Consider the following 21,263-nt stretch of genomic DNA (forward strand, 5'->3'; position numbering starts at 1 on the left):
GACACCTGGCTGGTTTAGTTAGCAGAGAATATGCCTCTTGATCTCGGGGTTGTAAATTCGAGCCCCATGGTGGGTGTAGAGATTACTTAAAAATAAAACCTTAAAAAAAAAAAAAAAAGAATCCATTCCTGAAGCTGGATTCTGAGTGACTTTCCCAGGGAAATTATCTTCTTTTTCCTCCCCCAGCTTCATTGAGATATAATGGACATATAACATTGTGTAAGTTTAAGGTGTATGATGTACTGACTTGATATACTTACATATTACAAAATGATTACCACCATAGTCAGCTAGCACTTCCATCACATCACTAACTACCATTCCTTATTTTTGTGGTGAGAACATTTAAGATCTACTCTCTTAGGAACTTTCAAGAATATGGTGCAGTTTTATTGGTTGTAATCACCACATTGTACATTGGGTCCCTAGGACTTACTCATCTTTAAACTGCAACTGGACTCTTTGACCAATATCTCCCCAATTCCTGCAGCTCCCAGACACTGGTAACCACCATTCTAGTCTCTGATTTTCACTCAGCATAATGCCTCAAGTTTCCATCTATGTTGTCACAATTAACAGGATTTCTTTCTTTCTCATGGCTAAATATATTCCATGGGGGTATGTAGTGTGTGTGTGTGTGTATGTGTGTGTAATATTCTCTATCCATTCATCTTTTGATGGACACTATTGTTGTTTCCAGTATTGTGAGTAATGCTTCAATAAACATGGGAATGCAGACATCTCTTTAGAGATCTTGTTTAATTTCCTTTGGATATATACCCAGAAGTGGGATTGCTAGATCATATGGCAGTTCTATTTTTAATTTTTTGAGAAGCCTCCATACTGTTTTCCATAGTAGTTAGTGATTTATGTTCCCACCAATAATGCACAAGAATTTCCTTTTGTCCATATCTTCACCAACACTTATTATCTTTTTTAATGATAGCCATATCACCAATAAGGTGATATCTCATTGTGGTTTTGATTTGCCTTCTCCTGATGATTAATGATGTCAAGCATCTTTTCATGTACTTGTTAGCCCTTTGTGTGTCTTTGGAAAAATGTCTATTCAGATCCTTTGCCCACGTTTTAATCAGATTTTTTTTTCTTTTGAGTTGTACGAGTTCTCTATGTTTTGGATATTAACCCCTTATCAGATATATGATTGACAAATATTTTCTCCCATTGCATAGGCTGCCTTTTCGTTTTGTTGATGGTTTCCTTTGGCGGGCAGAAGCTTTTTAGTTTGATGTAGTCCCACTTGTTTATTTTTGTTTTTGCTGCCTTTGCTTATGGCATCAAATCCAAAAAATTATTGCCAAGAATGATATCAAGGAGTTACCCCTTAGGTTCTCTTCTAGGAGTTTTACAGTTTCAGGTCTTGTGTTCAAGTCTTTAATCCATTTTGAGTTGATTTTTGTGTATGGTGTAAGACAGGGGTCCAATTTCATTCTTTTGAATATGGCCTCCCAGTTCTCCCAGCACCCTTTATTGAAGAGCCAATCCTTTCTCCTTTGTGTATTCTTGGGACCCCTGTCAAAAACTAATTGACCATATATACTTGGGTTCATTTCTGGGCTCTCTACATTGTTCCATTGATCTTTGTGTCTGTTTTTATTCCAATATCACACTGTTTTGATTACTATGGCTTTGTAATGTAGTTTGAAATCAGGATGTGTGGCATCTTCAGCTTCGTTCCTTCTTTAGATTGCTTTGGCTTTTTGAAGTGTTTTGTAGTGCAATACAAATTTGAGGTCGTTTGTTCTATTTCTGTGAAAAATGCCATCAGAATTTTGTTAGGGACTGTACTGTGTCTCTAAATTGCTTTGGGCATTTTAACAATATTAATTCTTCCATTTATTTGTACCTTATTCAATTTCTTTCCTTAATGTATTATAGTTCTCAGTATACAGATCTTTCACCTCCTTGGTTAAATTTTATTCCTAAGTATTTTATTCTTTTTGATGTTATTGTAAATAGGACTGTTATCTTAATTTTTTTTCCTGACAGATTGTTGTTAGTGTATAGAAATGCAACTGATTTTTTATATTGATTTTGTATTCTGCAACTTTACTGAATTTGTTGAATTAGTTCTCATAATTTTTTGGTGGAGTCTTTAGAGTTCTCTACATGTAATTTCATGTCATCTGCAAATAGAAACAATTTTACTTCTTTCTTTCTGATTTGAATGCCTTTTATTTCATTTGCTTGCCTAATTGCTCTGGCTAGAATTTCCAAGACTATGTGGAGTAGAAGTGGTGACAGCAGGCATCCTTGTCTTGTTCCTGATCATGTAGGAAAATCTCTTAGCTTTTCACCTTTCAGTATGTTAGTTGTGGATTTGTCCTATATGACCTTTATTATGTTGAGGTATGTTCCCTCTATATCCACTTTTTTGAGACTTTTTATCATGAATGGATGTTAAATTTTGTCAAATGCCTTTTCTGCTTCACTTTGTTAATTTGGTGTATCACATTAATGATTTGTGTCTGTAGAACCATCCCTGTGCTCCTGTAATAAATCCCACTTGATTATGGTATATGGTAGTTTTCACATATTGTTGTCAGGTTTGGTTTGCTAATATTTTGTTGAAGATTTTTGCATCTATTGTTCATCAGGGATCTTGGTCTGTAATTTTCTTTTCTTGTAGTGTCTTTGCCTGGTTTTTGGTATCAGGGTAACGAGTGCCTCGTAAAGTAAGTTTGAAGGTTCCTCCTCTTTTATTTTTTTGAGAGAGTTTGAGAAGAATTGATATTAATTCTTACATGTTTGGTAGAATTTACCAATGAAACCATATGGTCCTGGACTTTTCTCTGTTAGGAGATTTTTGGTTACTGATTCAATCTCTTTACTAGTAATTGTCTTGATGACATTTTCTATTTCTTTATGATTCAGTCTTGGTAGATTGTATGTTTCTAAGAATTTGTTCATTTCTTCTAGGTTTTCCAATTTGTTGGTGTAGAACTGTTCATAGTAGTCTCTTATGATCATTTGTATTTCTGTGATATCAGTTGTAAAGTCTTTTTCATTTCTAGTTTTATTTACATCAGTCCTCTCTCTTGTTTTCTTGGTTAGTCTAGCTGAAGGTTTGTCAATTTTATTTATTTTTTAAAAAAACCACAGCTCCTAGTTTCATTGTTCTTTACTATTGTCCTTTACTATAGTCTCTATTTCATTTATTTCTGCTCTGATCTTTGTTATTTCCTTCCTTCTAATTCTGGGCTTAGCTTGTTTCTTCTCCTAGTTCACTGAGGTACAAAGTTAAATTTGTTTTTGGAGATCTTTTTTCCCTTTAATATATATATTTATCGTTATAAACGTCCCTCTCCTTAGAACTGCCTTTGCTGCATCCCGTAAGTTTTGGTATGTGGCGTTTTCATTTCCATTTGTCTCAAGATAGTCTTTGATTTTTCTTTCCATTTCCATTTGACCCATTGTCGTTCAGGAATATGCTGTTTAATTTCCACATATTTGTGAAGACAGACTGCATCACCATGTAAAAGACAGACAGGTCCTACCTAACCCCCAAAAGCACCACCTCATCATTATACCATGGGAGAATACTTTCTACTACCATCTGATAGTTTTATCTGAGTCTGAAGTTTCAAAAAGATTTTCCTGACATCACCAGGGTTTCAATCAAGGAATTTGGCTCAAATGATATTTTTCTTTTATAAAAGGTGGACATATGTAGCGACTGGGGATAATGGAGTCTTTCACTGAACTTACACCTCTGAAATGAAGTCATATCCCTTTCATGTAGGTGAGTCTATCATTTAACACTGTTCCATAGTTCCAGCTATTTTAGATTCCAGAAAAATTTTAACAGCTGGTATAGATGACCCTCAATATTTATTTTCTTGAGTTTGCTGTTTGGAAGTCATAAATCAGTATCTCTTTTATTTTTAGAAGGATAGTCCACTTGATATAGGATTTTTATCAAGGGATGGTATTAAGAATTCACCTATGTTTGCAGCACTCTGGATAGACCATTATAGAAGATGCCACATACTGACATTTCCTCAAACATTCATGGAGCACCTACTATGTGTTAGAAGAAGGTGGGCCTGGGGAAGGTAGAAATAAAGACAAAAAGGTAGAGTCCCTGTCCTTTAGGGCATAGCAAATAGTCTCTCTGCCTTTCCATTCTAACCCTGAAGTCATATCCTAGGGTTTCTTTGCTGGTGCTATTATTTTCTTTTTCAGTTGTTCCATTAGTTCTACATCCTTCTTTTCAGGTGGTTTCTGCTTCCTCCAGGGTCCCAGTCTCTGCTACCAATGCCACCTGCCCCAATGTTGATGCTCTCTCCAGTTCCTTCTTTCCTGCCTTATGTGGATCCCCCTTGGCCTTTCAGGAGAAAGACTGTGCCTCTCTCTCTCTCTCTCTCTCTCAATCTCTTTTCCTTCCTTCCCCTCTCTCATCCTCTTTCTTTTTCTTCCGCATGAGAAATAATTTTGTTAGGTCCCTGGTTCTTCTCAACTTTCCTCATTTGTTTGTGAGAAGAACCCCAGATACTTATCAGAACACCCAGATTCTGGTCCTGGCTCTGTTTCATCAGTGTGTGACTTCAAGCAAGTCACAAGAAGTCATTTTCTCTGTGACACATAGATGATCTACTTAGGTTTCTTCTGATTCAAACATTTCAAAAGCCCCAAACTGCCTGAATGTGTTGTGAAACATAATGAATGAATGCATAAACATTCTGTTGACAGAACATGTGCAAGGGGAAAGAAGCCACATGAACACATTTATCCCCTGATGTCTGCCTTTTAGTAAAAGAATTCCTATTCACCAACTGCTCATATGAGTGTGCACATTTATGGAAACATTGCCCACAGTGGAAAGAAAGCATTGAGAAGAAGTCACTCATTCTAATCATCTTCATTCTAGGAAAAACATTTTAAAGGCTGAAAATCTAGGATTTAGGGTGCTATCACTACTCAAGGTGAGTTGAATATTTTTATCAAAGTGAAAGAAGAAACTGTGCCACCTTTCATTTTGAAATAAGTTGAAACGTAAAGAAAAGCTGCAAGAACAGTACAAAGAAATCCCATGTGCCCTTTCCCCAAATTCTTCAATTGCTAGTATTTTACCACATTTACTTTATCATTCACTCTCTTTCTATATACACATAGTATTTTTAGTAGTAACATTTCACTGGAAGTAACTAAATATTTGTAAAAACTAAAAACGAAGAAAACAAGGTGATAATATGTGTGCTGTAAAAATCTAAACTCTTGATGTAAAATAATTTTGATTTGAAATCTATTTCCTCCTGTGCTTTCTATCCAAAGCGAATCTCAATGATCCTGTTGATTTTTACATCAATGTTAATGGGAAGCCACAGGGAATGTTGATCATCATCAACTCGGGAAGACATAGGTTATTGATTTAGAATTTGACAAGTAACCTAATGAGAAAGTATTTTGGATAATTTGTAATAAAACATACTTGTTTTATTTTACATATATTTAATGAACTTTGGAGAAAAAAGTTTTAAATGGAAAAACAGAAAAACAGAAAAGGAAACAATGTATGTTAAGGTGAACATTTTAATCTTGTCACTTTTTGTGTAAGATACCTATTCTTGAAAACTCTTCAAAAGCCATAAAATATCTTACAAATTTATATTCTACTGGAAGGTGACAGGTATTGGCTTAGGATAAGGATCAGTTTTGTCAGCAGTATGCTCTAATCTGACATGAAGAAAACTAGAGTCATTGAATGGATCTATGCTCCCTGTTAGGTACTCCTTTAAAAATTACTTTATATCATAAAGAAAATATTTTTTAAAATGCCTTAAAACAATACCAAATTATCAAAATAAGTACCGCAAATCCCCACATCATATTAGAGGTGCTGACCCAACTTCGCTGATAAAAGAGAAACACAAGTGTGTGCAGCAGGGGTGTGGGGTGAGGGATGAGGGGGACACGGGAGCCCAGGAGGCTGCCTGCCAAGGGCCAGCAGGAGAGCTGGGAGCTGCTGTAGGGATGCTCCACACACTGACCCAATCACTTGGGTATCAACTTCCAAACTCACTTAGTATGTGAGAAGTTTAAGGAACATTTGTATGTGATCTCAAACAGTAACCCAAAACTTGGCTGAGTACTTAAAGAGCAAGATTTGTTGTAACAAGGATTTCTTTCTTTTCTTTAAAGATTTTATTTATTTGAGAGAGAGAGAGAGCACACAAGCAGGGTAAGGGGCAGAGAAAGAGGGAGAAGGACAAGCAGACTCCCCGCTGAGCACAGAGCCCAACTCGGGGCTCGATCCCATGACCCTAAGATCATGACCTGAACTGAAGTCATATGTTTAACTGACTGAACCACCCAGGCTTCCCTTGCTGTATCAACGGTTTCTTAAATGCATGGTTGTCTTAATGCTTAAAGAAAATGCCTATAAAATGGCCCTTGTCACTTGGAGAGCTAAAATAAGACAAATGCTACCACCACTGCACACATATGGTTTGTTTAATGGGGAAGAAATTTGGATATGAAATAGAAATTCACACTTTGCAAGCAAAACAATTTGAAAACATTTATAAGGGGTTTATTTTGAATTACCCACACATTTTTTTTTATCAGATGACTGATTCTTTTTACTTTGTAATGTAAAAAAAAGTTGAAAATGTAGATACTGTATAATGAATGAATTTTTGTTCTTTGTAATTGCCACAAATTATGTGTTGGAACCCATATTCAAAATCTCAAAAGCTTCAAATTTTAGGCTATGAACAGCCGGAGATGAAAGTCATACACATCACTTACTGCAAGAGAAGCCAGAACTGTAATTGCAGTTATTGTTTCCATTATGTGTTGTAAATGGTTTCCTGCTTATAAAATGACTTCTAACTTTTAATTCTAAACCCACGGATGAATATATAAATGATATATGTAACAGCTTCTCCTTGTAGAGAACAAATATTAATAGTTCACTTTTAAAAATGAACTTTAATTCAGTTAACAGCCAGAAAGATGTGCTGCAGTAATGGATAAGAATGCTCATCTTAGGTACAAGCAGGAGTAGAAGCAAGTAGAGTGAATCTTCAGGATTCTAGAACAATGCTTTGCAGGATACCTAATGGCCTCAAAGAACAATGGCATTTGCTCCAACTCAAACACACGCCCATTGGTTACTCTTTAATGGTTGGTTGTTCATTCGCTTTGATTTGAAACAAACTTCTAGGGAACAGGGTTCATTTCTTTTGAATGTGCTACACCACAATCATTACACCTTAGGGCACCATTAAAAGAAAGGACAAAACCCACCAACTACAGCATCAGCATGACTCTAACTTGAAGAGAACTTCAAGCTTTCTATCACACTTTGATTACTGTTGTGCTCTCTTGTACATGGAAAAAGCCAGAAAATAAACAAAAACAACCAAACAAAAGCAAAATCTTGGCTACATAATCAGTGTGGAGATTCAGTGTGAAGGCTGTTGTAAAAAGACGCCTCCCTTATCACACATGGGGTTACTTGTTTGCTGCCCTTTGAGCTGCTAACTAAAAGCTTTTTGAAAAATATGGGAGTAAATAGTGTGCATCAAAACAATGCAGATACAAACGTAATAGGAGGCTGACATATGAATGCCTTGTTTGTGGAATTAATAAAATTGACAGAAAAATGATACATTTTTCAGTTGCAACTCATTTAGAAGAGTTGGAATCTTGAATATTAAAAGATTACGACTATACTGAATGTCTGTTTGTAGGAGCTGGGACTGTTATTGTTATTTAATTTTCAGACAATTGTTTTCAGGTATAAATTGTCCCTTTAAATGTTGTTAAAGTCAATATATATAAAATGGTTCTCCTACTGCTGGAAAAGTATGGAAGCTTCAAATATTATGAAACATCAAACTCCAGAAAAATTTCAAGAGCTATGTGTTATTTTAAACTATCCACCCAACAAACTATGGATTAAGTCAGTGCCATAAACTCTTTCACGAAAAATGTCTTACTGTAGTCTACTGATTATTGTTTTAGTGGAAAGTAATAGGGGGTACCTGGGTGGCTCAGTCGTTTAAGAGTCTTTATTCTTGATTTCCGCTCAGATACTGATCTCAGGGTTGTGAGTTCAAGCCCTTTGTTGGGCTCCATGCTGGGCATGGAGCCTACTTTATTTTATTTTATTTTTTAAGATTATTTATTTGTTTATTTATTTGACAGAGAGAGACACAGCGAGAGAGGGAACACAAGCAGGGGGAGTGGGAGAGGGAGAAGCAGGCTTCCCACTGAGCAGGGAGCCCGATGTGGGGCTCGATCCCAGGACCCTGGGATCATGACCTGAGCCAAAGGCAGACGCTTAACAACTGAACCACCCAGGCGCCCCGGGGCCTACTTTAAAAAAAAAAAAAAAAAAAGAAAGAAAAAGGCAGAAAGCCAGCCCTGCACACTTGGCTTCAGTTCTCTCAGTGATAACCTTAACAACAACAAAAAGAAAGTAATGGGAAAACGATATTCAAATTACCCTGATAACCAACTTTGCTGGAGTGTCTCACTGTATATCACATATCAGTTGAACTTGGGCTAAATAAGGAAACCCTTTCAGCAAACCTTTATTTATGTTCCAATGTTGCAGGACTGTCTGTAAAGATAATGTTTGTTGGTTTAAATAGAACCAGAAGTTGTTTCATCTGTGAAGGTGACACCTAAGGCTTGTGTCTTGCTCAGATTGCCCAGATTATTTGAATATCCATGAAATTGAGAATAGTATGTCTTACTGATGAGCAATAATGGCATTATTAAATCAAGGAGCTCACAGGTCAAACCTATGATTATATTTGACTAAGGAAAGTGTGACCATGACTTCAATTAATGATTTGGCTTAATAGCTGTTTCTCATTTATAGAAATCAGAATAAGTGCACTCTCTACCTGTGATAGCAACTATACACAGCTATGGTAAGCATTTCTCATTACAATTTTCGCATTCATAGAGAAGTGACAGAGTGGGGGAAAAAAAACAAAAAACAAACCAAACCAAACATGTGTACCCACATGTTAAAATCTAGAGAATCACTGACTAATCCCATATCCAGCGGAGCACATGTCATCGGCCTGATCATTCAGCTGCCAATGCGTGGCCTGTAAGATTATGAAGCAGGGATTCTGGGTGGTTTCCCTAGGAAGGCACTTGAAAGGATTGTGAATCGCCTTAATTCCTCAAACTGCTTTGTATAATCCTCGATTCTAGTTGAAATTTTAATTTGTTGGGGACAATTTTGAGTTGTTTTATCTTGAAAGCCTCTCAAGGATATTTAAAAGAGCCTACCAGAATAGTTTCATTTGTAGCAGCCCAAAGGCAAAAAGTATTAAGAACATAAGGATCATGGATAAAATTCAAGACTATCAACCAAAGTGCACTGTAAACTACAAATCCTATAAAAAGTAAAAAGCAAATAATTATTGAAAATTATGGGGGTGCCTGGGTGGCTCAGTCGTTAGGCATCTGCCTTCAGCTCAGGTCATGATCCCAGGGTCCTGGGATCGAGCCCCACGTTGGGCTCCCTACTTGGCGGGGAGCCTGCTTCTCCCTCTCCCACTCCCCCTGCTTGTGTTTTCTCCTTCGCTGTCTCTCTCTCTTTCTGTCAAATAAATAAATACAATCTTAAAAAGAAAAGAAAATTATGTACATTGGTTTAAAGGCTAGTTCCAATAAAACCAGGTTCTAACCTCAACCCCCAAAAGAGAAGAATCACAGAGATCTACCAACACAAGCTGTTAACTAATCAGACAGGAGATACATGAAGATGCACCCAGTTCCATGAAGGAGGTAATCCTAATAGATCCCTATCAAAAAGTCCAAACAAACAGAGAGACAAAATTTACTTGTTTTAGGCTCTGGTTAGAATGGATTCTGTGAACACTGTGAGGTATTAAAGCAAGATGACACTAATTTAATAAATATTTGTTGAGCAATTGCTATATGTTAGGCTCTGAAGATACAAAACGAATTAAAACATAATCCTTGACCTCAAGGAGTTTGCAGCCTCGTGAGAAAGGCAAAATTATACACCAAATATTTTTCTTGGAGCGTACAGGAGGGAGGAACATGAACAAGTCCCACTAATCTTCTGGATTTCAGTAATGGGAAATGAAATGCAACACGACATTTTTTGGCTTCAGTAAGTGCATGGGAAGAGATGTCACTCACTGAAGAAGAAAATTACCCAAGTCATTCTAATATGCAGCCAGGATTGAGAACTACAGATCTATGGGATGGTACAGGATGAGTAACAGAAAGATGGTATTTGGGATGCCAAAGGAGGGGTTTTCCAGAAATACGAATCTGCCAACAGGGTTGAAAATTACAGAGAGGCTGATAATGTAGACACTAAAATGTTTCTGATACTAATAATGACTGATGAGATTGGAAAGGCCCATTCCATTAGGGTGGGGGAAGTCAGAACCAGATACTACAAACTCAGCATATGCAGGTTGGGAAGAGATCAATTCAGTGCAATGAATACCGAATATGATTTCAAGAAGTTTGGCTGTGGAGAGAAGACAGAGGCCATGGAGATAAGCAAGTTGGAGAGGGCTCTTTTTTTAATGATTTTTAAAGATTTCATTATGTATCTAGGCTGAGGGATGGCCCTAGTGGAGAGAGAGAAGTGGAGAGAGACAGACAGAGACAGAGACAAAGCCAGAGACAGAGAATGAGAAAGAAGAGAAGGAATGAATATTTGATGGAACAGATCTTGGGGTAGATGAAAGCTATGCAAACACAGATAAAGATCTTACATTTTTGTCCCCCCCCTTTTTTTTGGCCCAAGAAATGTCAAGATCTAAATCTTTTCTTTTGCTACTAGCGTTTCCACAATGCAATTTTAAAGTAAATTCTCAATAAACCTAAATATTTTGAATCAAAAGAGGTTTATGTACCTCTAATTTATCTCAAATTCAAATAAAAACTTCGGTTCTTATCAGTAAGCGCAAAACAATTTCATATTATTATTATGGGGTGACCAATGACATACTAAATGATATAAAATATGACTGTTTCTTTTAGACTTGATAAAATAGTTTAATTTTAATACTACAGCTTTGCCAAATGCAATTCAAGTAAGTCTCTGATTTTTGAAGCTGAATCATAAATTACACGTTGTACCCTGACAAAATTGCCGTTTGGCATTTGCATCAAACCCATTATCTTGTGTTCTGTTGCCTAGTTACTGGAATTCTGAAGTTTAATGCATTTTAGATGGGTATTTAAATTTCACACAGAATTTCAGCTATGCAGTCTACAGAAAGACAAACAGTTGGACACATCTGCTTCCTTAAATTTCCAAAGGAAACTTCTTTGTTTACATGGGCTCAGACTTGCTAAGTTTTGCAGAAGGGTGCATTGATTTTCAATGGAGGGCATTCAGCATCACACTTTGAGACACACTAAAATCATATTTGTTTTCTGGTTTTGTTTTTGTTTTTACTACGGGCATGGAGAAAAGAAAATCCTTCCTTTGCCTATATGTTTAAGGCTTGAAAACTATGACTGAAGTCCTGCTTCATTAGTACAATTCTGCATATAACACACACATATGCATGCATCTTTATAGTACCTTGACTTACCTGTTCCCATGTGAACACGTGTTGATTGAAATAATACTGAATTTGCTCATTTGCAATGTTAATGCACAGCTGCTCAAAGGAATTTTTTTTGAAATTTTCAAAGCCAAATATATCCAGAATGCCAATGCTCAGTTCATCACCATTCCCACTGGAAAATTAAAGAGGCATTATTTTGAGCTCTTACTTTCTTAAGAGGGAATGTAAAGCAGGGTATCTCAGAGGATAATTTTGTGATTTAGCTAAGAAACTACTACCAAGACAGAGAGTGAAAAATTTCTCCATAGAATATAAAGTAGGTAGCATTAATTTTAATATGTAAAAGATACACGATTTTCCTTGTACTACAGAAACAGCCCCTATACTTTCTCCTGTAGGTTCATGGGTACAAGATCATAGCCCTAAGTAAGTCATGAATCATAGGGAAAACCTGGCCAGCACTTAGGACACAGCAAAAATATGTTCAATAAGAACTATACCAGAAAAGTAAAAATTCTGTGTAAGAGTATCTTTAACCTTTCACTTTAGGACAATGAAAACATCTTGCTAAAAATATTTTACCTCTTTAAAGAATTATTATTTATTTTTGAGTTATTCATTCATAATTATTTAATATAGAATAAATGGTAACCTGGAGAAAGATAAATATATTTGAATTTATTTTATAATCAAATATTTAAAAATTTAATTAAATACTGTTTTTTTATTTTTTTAAAAGATTTCATTTATTTATTTGAGAGAGAGAGAGAGAGAACATGAGCAGAAGAGAGGCAGAGGGAGAAGCAGACTCCCTGCTGAGTGGGGAGCCCAATGTGGGGCTTGATCCCAGGACTCCAGGATTGTGACTTGAGCTGAAGGCAGACGCTTAACCGACTGAGCCACCCAGAGGCCCTAAATAAGTATTTTATAGTTAAATATTCCAAATGCATGTTTTTCCTGTTCCTCCATAATGGTTACCTCTCTGTTCATTAAAAGTTAGATACTGGGTCAAAAGTTTGCCCCTCCCCCAAGAAATAGCATTGCAAAGTTATTTTCATGTGAATTTAAAAAGGAGAGAACAGGGGCACCTGGGTGGCTCAGTTAGTTAAGCGTCTGACTCGTGGTTTCAGCTTGGGTCTTGATCTCAGGGTCATGAGTTCGAGCCCAGTGTGGAGCCTACTTGAAAAAAAAAAGGGAGTACAAACATCTCTTTGTACTCACTATTTATGTAACCTAGGTTAACTCTTAGTGCTGTGTGAGGAAGTGATTTGGAAATGACTGTTGTCAGCTGCATGCTGGGACGTGAAGGATGCTCTCTCTATTTGGAAGAACTGACTGAACTTAGAAGGCAAAGTTACAGAACACTGTGATGGGATCAACGAACGGAAAGCTATCCAGGTACTTCTGAAAATTCCTATTTATGCAGAATAAGTATACATTTACACTGGTTCAGTCAAAATTACTACTCTTTTAAAAAAAACTGTAGTCCCACAGGATCCCACTGAGATAGATATTTAACTTGTCTAAAAATGTGTTAGAGCCAGGAGGACTTTAGAGATGACCTCGTTCAGGGATTCTTAAACTGGGATCGCCTAATGGCCTTCAAGGGTCTGGAATCACAATCATGTGTCATATTTTGGTGGGTATGTAGAAATATGTCCATTTTTTATTTTGGAGTAAAGAACGTAGTTTTCAAGAGATTCTTAAAAGGCTCCAAGATACCTTCCAACAATTAAGACCACTGAATTGTCATTCCACGCCTTTATTGAACAGGCTGAAGAAGACAAGATGCAGAGAAAGGCAGTGACTTGCCCAGGGTTGTGCAAGCAATTAGCAGCAAAGTCTGGCACAGAATGCAGGCTCTTCAAAATCTTAATGTAAATCTTTCCAGATTGAACTAAACTATTTGAATGGGCTTATTTTCGTTTCTTAAACATTCTGTAAAAAATTTAACAATCTAAGATTTGGATAGCTTCCTTTATTGTATGGAAAGGAAAACTACTAAGTAGTGAATAGGCTATCGTGGAATTTTCAGCAGATCGCCTATTTGGAAGCCATACCCTTTCGGGTACCACTTAGGGGTCAGACATGCAGATGATAACTAACAAAATGAGGTTGTTTGTGGAATATACAGATATTGAAAATTCTTGAATGTTTCCATTTTCATCTGAAAATTTGGCATCCCACAGGTGGCTACCAATGAACATACAAACTATTTTGACCATTAAATCCTAATGGGCAAATTGGATTTCGATTTGCTGACCCAGTCAGATAGGCTACAGTTTAGCAGGGAGGCAAGAAGCAATTTTGAGGGATAGAGAGTTAAGAACATGGAGGAATAACGGACAATCTCTTCGGCATTTTGGATAATACTATGGTGTGGTATGTATTTTAGTGGAAAAATGACAGTGAATTACTTACCCAAAATGTGTATCAAATGGTCTTTTATGCCTAGTCAGTAAATGTGAGCGAGGTGACTTAAAGTCGGCAACTATCTTATTTTTTTGTATACAAATTTCTACAGACTGTATAATTTGTGGCAGAACAAAGCTTTAGGTGTAAATGTAGGGACTTATAACTATGCACAATGCCTGGTACACAGAGAGCACTCAGTTAATGGTGGCTGTGATTCTTTATTTCTAAGATGAGTGCATAGACTTATGGTCAGATAGCTATTGTTCATATATGGGCTCTGTCATTTACTATTTATTTAGAGCATTTCTGAACCAAATTTCATTGCAGGTCATAAGACCTACGCTTACAGGGTTAGAGTGAGAGTCAAAATATAAGAGAAAGTTTTCCTTTGCCTTCAAGATTTAATTTGATCCCTTAGAACAAAGCAAAATACAAGAAAAAAAAAACCCTGCTAAAATGACATTTTATGCAAGTATCAAGTGCTATATACTTCATAGTATACCTTCTTATTAAAAGAACATATACATGGATAAGATGTCACATTAAAAATTCACTTTCTATTATGTTCATTCATGTTGCTACAGTTTTTATGTCCCAGCACTTTAAAAATTTTATCGCTATCTGGCCCAATAAAGTGGTACTAGGAACTAAAGCAGATCTACTGAAAAAAAACTTTAATAATTACATGATAACAGTTAGGAACATCTTCAGAGGCACTCATATACAAATCAGTAAATTAGAAAATAGATTTGCATCACCTGACATTTGGGGGAAAAAATGTTTCCATAAGAATTTTTACCTTAGTGATGTGCCATGCTTCAATAAGCTGTTAATACGATTGACTATCCAACTAAAGAGACGCCCATATAAAGTTTTTGCCATAGCATCTCGGACATCAGTGGCTTTTTCTACAGTATTGGGTCGTATGATGGTTTCTCCTCTAGTGACCACACAGTGGGAGGTGAGAGCTTCTTGTAGCTCATCTGCCTGAATGCAAAGCAGAGAAGCGGCTAAAAGAAACAAACAGAGGTATTGTTAGAAAAAGTCATGGCAATGGAGTAACTTACCATAGAATGAAAACGTCTCGGTTTACCTTCTTCAAATGACATGAAATAAATATGGGAAGCCTTCATAATGTAAAAATAATTTCCTATTCAGTAGTAGTCCTGGTTCTTCTTGATCATTTTTCTCTACTTGACTGGTCAAATGTAGGCTGCCGTATAATACAGCACAACTCGAACCGAACTGGCTGGCAGAGGGAAAAACATTTCCACAAGCCAGTGGCTGTTTATGTAATGCCAAACATAATTTCACTGAATTATGTTAAATAATTTAAAATCATAATGAATAGGTGTAGGATAATTTCGATACCATTATTATATACACATTTTCAAAATGTAGAGATTAATTGGAAGATTACTTAGACTTCAGGGATACACCCAAACAAATGTATTTTATGTAACTTTTGCAATATTTAACCAAAAAAGCATAAACCGTATCTTGACATTAGTACTTTTTTTTTTTTTTATCATACTACTTTTCAGTTATACATTTCGGTGACTAAAGTTTGTTAAAATGTGATGCCTGGAACATTTATTTATATTTAATGATAAATATCACAGGGAATTTTAAATAAATAATATTTAAATTCAGTGAAGAAAACTCATTTTTGAATAGAATAAACATCTTTAACCCAAACTATTACATGACAGACTATTTTTTAAAATCAGTTGTTCTCCCTCCAAATTATTTTCAACATTTTGAATTTGCTTTTAGCATTTGGGACAAGCTATTTCTTGGCTATGTGGCTAAGATCATTGAACCTTACTTAAATAAAATAATTTTTTTCAAGCTGTGGAAGTAACACAGGCTGACTGCAGAAATCTTACCCTTGAAGTTAACATTCTGCATTTCTTTCCTTTTAGGCATGTTTACAGCTGCTATTCTTTACATACATTTCATCTTAATAAAATACCTTAAGCATTTCTCATTTTGTTAAATATTGCTTGTAAATGATTTTAATTTGCTGTATGATATTCTGCTCTATATCATATGATATCAATAATTTTTAAACTGTTGGATGTTTAGGTCATTTCCATATGTTCACAATTGTAAAGAATGCCAGGATAAATATTTGGGGCATGAAACTGTGTTCCCGTTTTGTATCATTGTCTTAGCATAAACTGCCCAAGTTCAGCAACTGGTTCAGAGCATATAAACATATTTAAGCCTTTTGATATACACTCTCCAGCTGCTCTTCAAAGACTCTGAACCAATTACATTATTATCAGCCAAGTAAAAAAACAATAATTTCAATGCAATTTCATGGACACCACAGGTTATGATTTTTGAAAATGACCAATTTGATAGGAAAAAATTCCTTTGTTTTTCAATTTGTTTTTAACTGACTCCTAGTGAAGCTAAATACTTTCTTCTTTTCATATTTTTATTAGTAATTTGTGGTTTTTTATTTTATAAACTGCCTTTTGTCATTGATATATTTATCTTTTCCTAATCAGCTTAGAAGAGCTCTTTATAGCTCACACATGCTGCTTATATATACGCTGCAAATATTTTCTCTCATTTTTCCACTTGTATTGCAATTTCATTTATTTTTCTTTTGGTAGTATGAAAGAGTCTTTAATTTTTATGTAGTCAAATATCCATTTTAAAAAAAATCCTTCCTGCTTTTGCTTTTCTGCACATAAAATCCTTCAAGTCTTTTCTCATCTCAGAATTATATAAATGTACTTTGTCTTGAACTTTTATCACTTTTTTGCATTTAAATTGATATAGGTTGGGAATTCATTTTGGTATATGGTATATGACAAGAATTTGAACCCCCCTCCCCCAAATGGCTAGCCAGTTCACGGTCACTACAGCATAGATTCCCTAGTGATTTGTAATGCCATTTCTGGCAATTCTACTTGGATCTGTTTCTGAAGAGTGTCTCCCATTGATTAATATGTCTATTTCTATTCCTACATTGTTCATTCACTTGACATATATTTATTAAGTGTCTACTACATGCCAAGCATTTTACCTGGGATTATATTGCTAAGTATAATACCTTGTGAGAAAAACTTCTAGTTTTGATCAACTTTATCCAGACGGAATGGGAAACTAATCAAGAAATTTAAATGGGAAAATAGAAGGAGGAGAGGGAGAGGGAGGGACAGAGGTACAAAGGGAGGGAGAGGGAGATTGAGAGAACCCACTGATACATGCATTTAGTGGTTTCTGAATGAACTGTGGAGAATGGCTTGGAAAAGTTCAAGAATTGATGTAGAAGGAACAAGTGGGAGTTCGCTTAGCTCAGGTGAGAGGTGCTGTTGTCTTCAGTGAGAATGACGATAATGGAGATCAAGAGAAGTAGTCAGATTTGAGAGATATTTATGGGATAGAATAGACTAGAACTGGTGCCTGATTGAAATGATGCACCTGTAAAACCATCAGGAAACATGGCCTTGGTTTCGAGATAATTCCTTGCAACTTTAGTTATAAACCATTTTAAGTAAGTCAGCAAAACTTCTATTTTCCATGAATGGCTATTCCAGAAAGTGCCTCAATTAATTTTAACTATATTCATATTAATATTAACCTTCTGTGACCCAAATGACTGTCTCCTATACAGAAAAAGGTTCTCAATTACCAAAGTCATTTCTTAGTTTGGTAGTTTCTAAGTATACTCATACCTACAACATACCTCTGTTGTAAATCATTCTATTCATGGCTGATAACTCTTCTAATTATGATCAATGGTGAGATTTGAATCCATCATTGGAGTTTTCTGTTTTTTCCTGCTACTTCTGACAACTGAGGACTTCTGGGAGCTACAGATCAGCTCAGAGCCACTGGCCCGTGGGCTCCAAAAAATACTAGGTTTGCTGAACAAAGGGTCAGCCTGGAATCTATGCAGCCTGCAGCACACTGGCTAAAAGAAGGCCCAGCTCACCGTGGGCTGGAGGGAGCTCCATGGTTCAGATAATAAGTAAATAAATAATATGAGTCTAATGCCTCCTGTGCCAATTAACTTTATTTTTGTATGAAAAATCAGAACAGGTTCCCAGGTCCATGCCAACCATTACATGCCAACCTCAGTCCTGCTGTATTACCAAGCTGGTCCCAGAGACACAGCGGGATGGAGATGACAGGGATCTAGGGACAGGTCCAGACCAGGATGGTTGGCATCTGGTTCCCTGCAATTACCCTAGAACATCTCATTCTGTTCCTCATTAAGTATAAGTCAGAAAAAAATGTATAAATAAAAATTTATATTATGATTCCCTAAGTGATGAATGAAACTTATAACAAATCTGGAATTATGGGGGCATATGACCGTATTAAAAATTTAAAAAAAAGTGTATATTCTAAATAAGAAAGCTATGCCACCACAAGATCAGTGGGAAACCTTAAGTTATTGGAATAATTCATCAAGTTTTACTAGTTAGACAAAAAGGTTGATTTGAAGCAAATACCATGATGAACTTTTCTTATATAGAAAATGATCGCAAAATCAGTCAACCCAGGATGAATGAGTATAAAAGCCACCCAGTATGAAAATAAATATACAATTCTTTATTACTTATAAAATGATGTAGATGCTAAATCTATAGAATAATAACTTTAACTCTTTTCAGATCAGTTTACTAAATTTTAGTGATAGTTTCTGTGTTTTTACATTGAAATGTAAATAGCTCCTAAAATAGTCATGAAAGCCTAGTCTTTAGAAAGGTTCTCTACAGTTAATTTGTAGGCAAGAAGATCTGTTTTAAATATTGGCCTTTAAAAACTTCATTTTACACAAACTGAATCGGAGTAGTCTTTTTTAGGATTCCAGATAAGTACAATTGCTTGAGATGATCTTTATGAGACACTTACAGTATTTCATTAGACATTTTTTAAGAGTGCAGTTTTGAACAGAAGATAATAACACTCACAGTTCTCCAGAGCTACGTGATTGGAAATGTGGCTCTTGTCAATCTGGTGTTCAGTTGCCACAGAAGAAAACTCAATGTTGCCAACATTCAAGATTGCAGCCAGTATACTGTATATACTTCCAAGTTGCTGAAACACACCATAAAAATGTTAGCATCACCCTCCCCTGGAGAGTATAACAAGGCAGTGACGATGGCTGGGGACAGAGTGGGGAAGAATTGTAAGGCTCCGGCATAAGAAGGTCATCCCGCAGATGATGATGTCAGACTATGAGATCCAAGTAGGCTCTGTCTCCTTAGCTATTTTAAAATGAGAGGTGAGCATGGTGCCTGTTACCCAGTGAGTGCTGAAAGAACTATTTTGTGAATGCAAATATGAATAAAAAATAGAAGCGAGGAGCTCCACAAGGAGGAAGTAGAAACGATCAAATTCCTGAGGCCACAGATAAATCTATCTATGGGAAACTTAACTTCAGAACTTAATGTGGTCATTTCCAGATGTTCGTTCCCCTTGAAGCCATCTTAAAAGTGACATTATATGTGTGGATAAATGAGAGTTAAGAAAGAGAAATCCAAAGATCCCAGCATCAAAATCCAAGGATATGTGTGATTTAAGTACAGGCATGAGAACTTTGGACTACAGCTTGGAGTTTAGAGTAGTAAAACCCTTTTAAATAAGGTACATCAAAAATACATTCGGAAACACACACCCATACCCACAACTCTTCTTGGGGGCACTGGAGGCATTTTGCCAAGGAGTCAATGGTAATTGTAGGTGTCATTCCAACTATGTTCAAAGTGTAGTAAGTTATAGGAAAGAGACAAAATCCTTTATTGTTTTCTCGTGTTGCTGCCTCGATTCTAACCCAGCTCCTACACTTAGAAATGATTATTCCATCCGCTCCAACGTTCCAAGTCATGATAAAAACTGGATACGGAAAAAATCTTCAGGGATATTTATTCATTCATCTACAACATATATGAATATAGATTAAATGAATATATAAACATTAAAATAAATATATTTATTGAATGAATATATAGACATATCTGTGTCTATCTATGTATTCACTTATCCAAACACACATATATTTTATGCCAGGCACTGTTCTAGGCACAGGGGATTCAGCAGAGGCAGGACGAAGATATATGTTTCCTTGTGGTGTTCAGGCAGTGAGAAGGCAGACATTAAGAAAAGAAACAAAGAGACAAACATGACATTTTCAGTAACAAAATGGGCTGGGAAGGAAATAAAATGGAGAGAAGGGAGAGTAACTGGGAAGGGCAGGGAAGGCCTTTTGAGTCAGGGAGGTTAGGGAAGGCCGTCCTTTGGGAAGCAGAGGCCTGGATGACAAGGGAGTCAGCCAAGGAAAAGAACTGGAATCAGACTGTTCCAGGCAGAGGGGCCAGCGAGGGCACCAGAAAGAATCTGGGTTTCCTTTGAATGGCCATGGAAAGCCACTAGAGATTTCAAAGCAGGCAGTTTTGATATTTTAAACATGACTCGCCAGGATGTGGGAATGAATGGATTGGGGGCAGACGGAAAAGTAGAATGGGCAGGAGGCTTGTGAGAGGTGGTGGCTTGGACTAGAACAGTAAGCGGTGGAGAAAGAAAGCAGTAGATGGACTGGGGCATATTTTGGAAGTAGAACAATAAATATGCTGATGGGCTGGATGTGAATCCCTTTACTATGAAAATTCTCCTGGTAAGGAATTCCCATTTGTAATATGCATAACCTGTAAAGAAGCAACCAGAGTGGGCTTCAGTGGCAGATGGACAAATAAATACAGCATCCGACATCCTGCTCTACCTTTCTTGAGAAAACTATAGACCTTATGGATAATCTACACCAGGAATACTCCATAAGTAGATGGTTGAGAACTATGTTCCTTCAACACTTCGTGTGTTTGTCAGTTATGGACTGGAAAGTTCAGATATGTAAGTTCCAAAGTCATATTTTAAGTTTTTAGAGATTCATTATAGAGAATCACATGCTGAATCAATCGACTTTTAATTCTTATTCAACTGTTTATGAGAAGGACTGCGTAATCTTTCTAGACTGGGGCTCTCTTTGATATCCTATAATTACAATATTCATTTGGATTAAAGTTGGAGCCTCAGAGGAGAGCAAATCAGGGACCTGGCCCAGTTTTGCTTGGCAGCTAGATTGATGCGGCTCAAAGGGGCCTGACCTCAGGTATAGGTATGACCTTGACCAAGCACTTGGGTTATTCATGGTACAAAGACCAATCATCTCGGGGCGCCTGGGTGGCTCAGTTGGTTAAGCGACTGCCTTCGGCTCAGGTCATGATCCTGGAGTCCCGGAATCGAGTCCCACATCGGGGGGGGGGGGGG

At 36.5% G+C, this 21,263-nt stretch overlaps 1 protein-coding gene across 4 annotated transcripts in view; it reads right to left on the reverse strand.

The window, feature by feature from the left end:
- The window catches only part of MYO3A (myosin IIIA), a 232,002-nt gene that overhangs the window by 85,967 nt on the left and 124,772 nt on the right, over positions 1–21,263 (reverse strand). For all 4 annotated transcript variants that reach the window (XM_073885535.1, XM_073885536.1, XM_025891892.2 and 1 more), the window contains exons 18-20: positions 18,911–19,037; positions 14,770–14,980; positions 11,580–11,727 (exon numbers count right to left, since the gene is read on the reverse strand). In XM_073885535.1, coding sequence (XP_073741636.1) covers positions 11,580–11,727; positions 14,770–14,980; positions 18,911–19,037 — 486 coding nt within the window. The remainder of the gene's footprint in view (positions 1–11,579; positions 11,728–14,769; positions 14,981–18,910; positions 19,038–21,263) is intronic.

Source organism: Callorhinus ursinus, unplaced genomic scaffold, assembly GCF_003265705.2.
Source record: "Callorhinus ursinus isolate GAN/ISIS: 27379988/994484 unplaced genomic scaffold, GSC_fseal_2.0 scaffold63, whole genome shotgun sequence".
In the NCBI taxonomy this organism is placed as follows: Eukaryota; Metazoa; Chordata; class Mammalia; order Carnivora; family Otariidae; genus Callorhinus; species Callorhinus ursinus.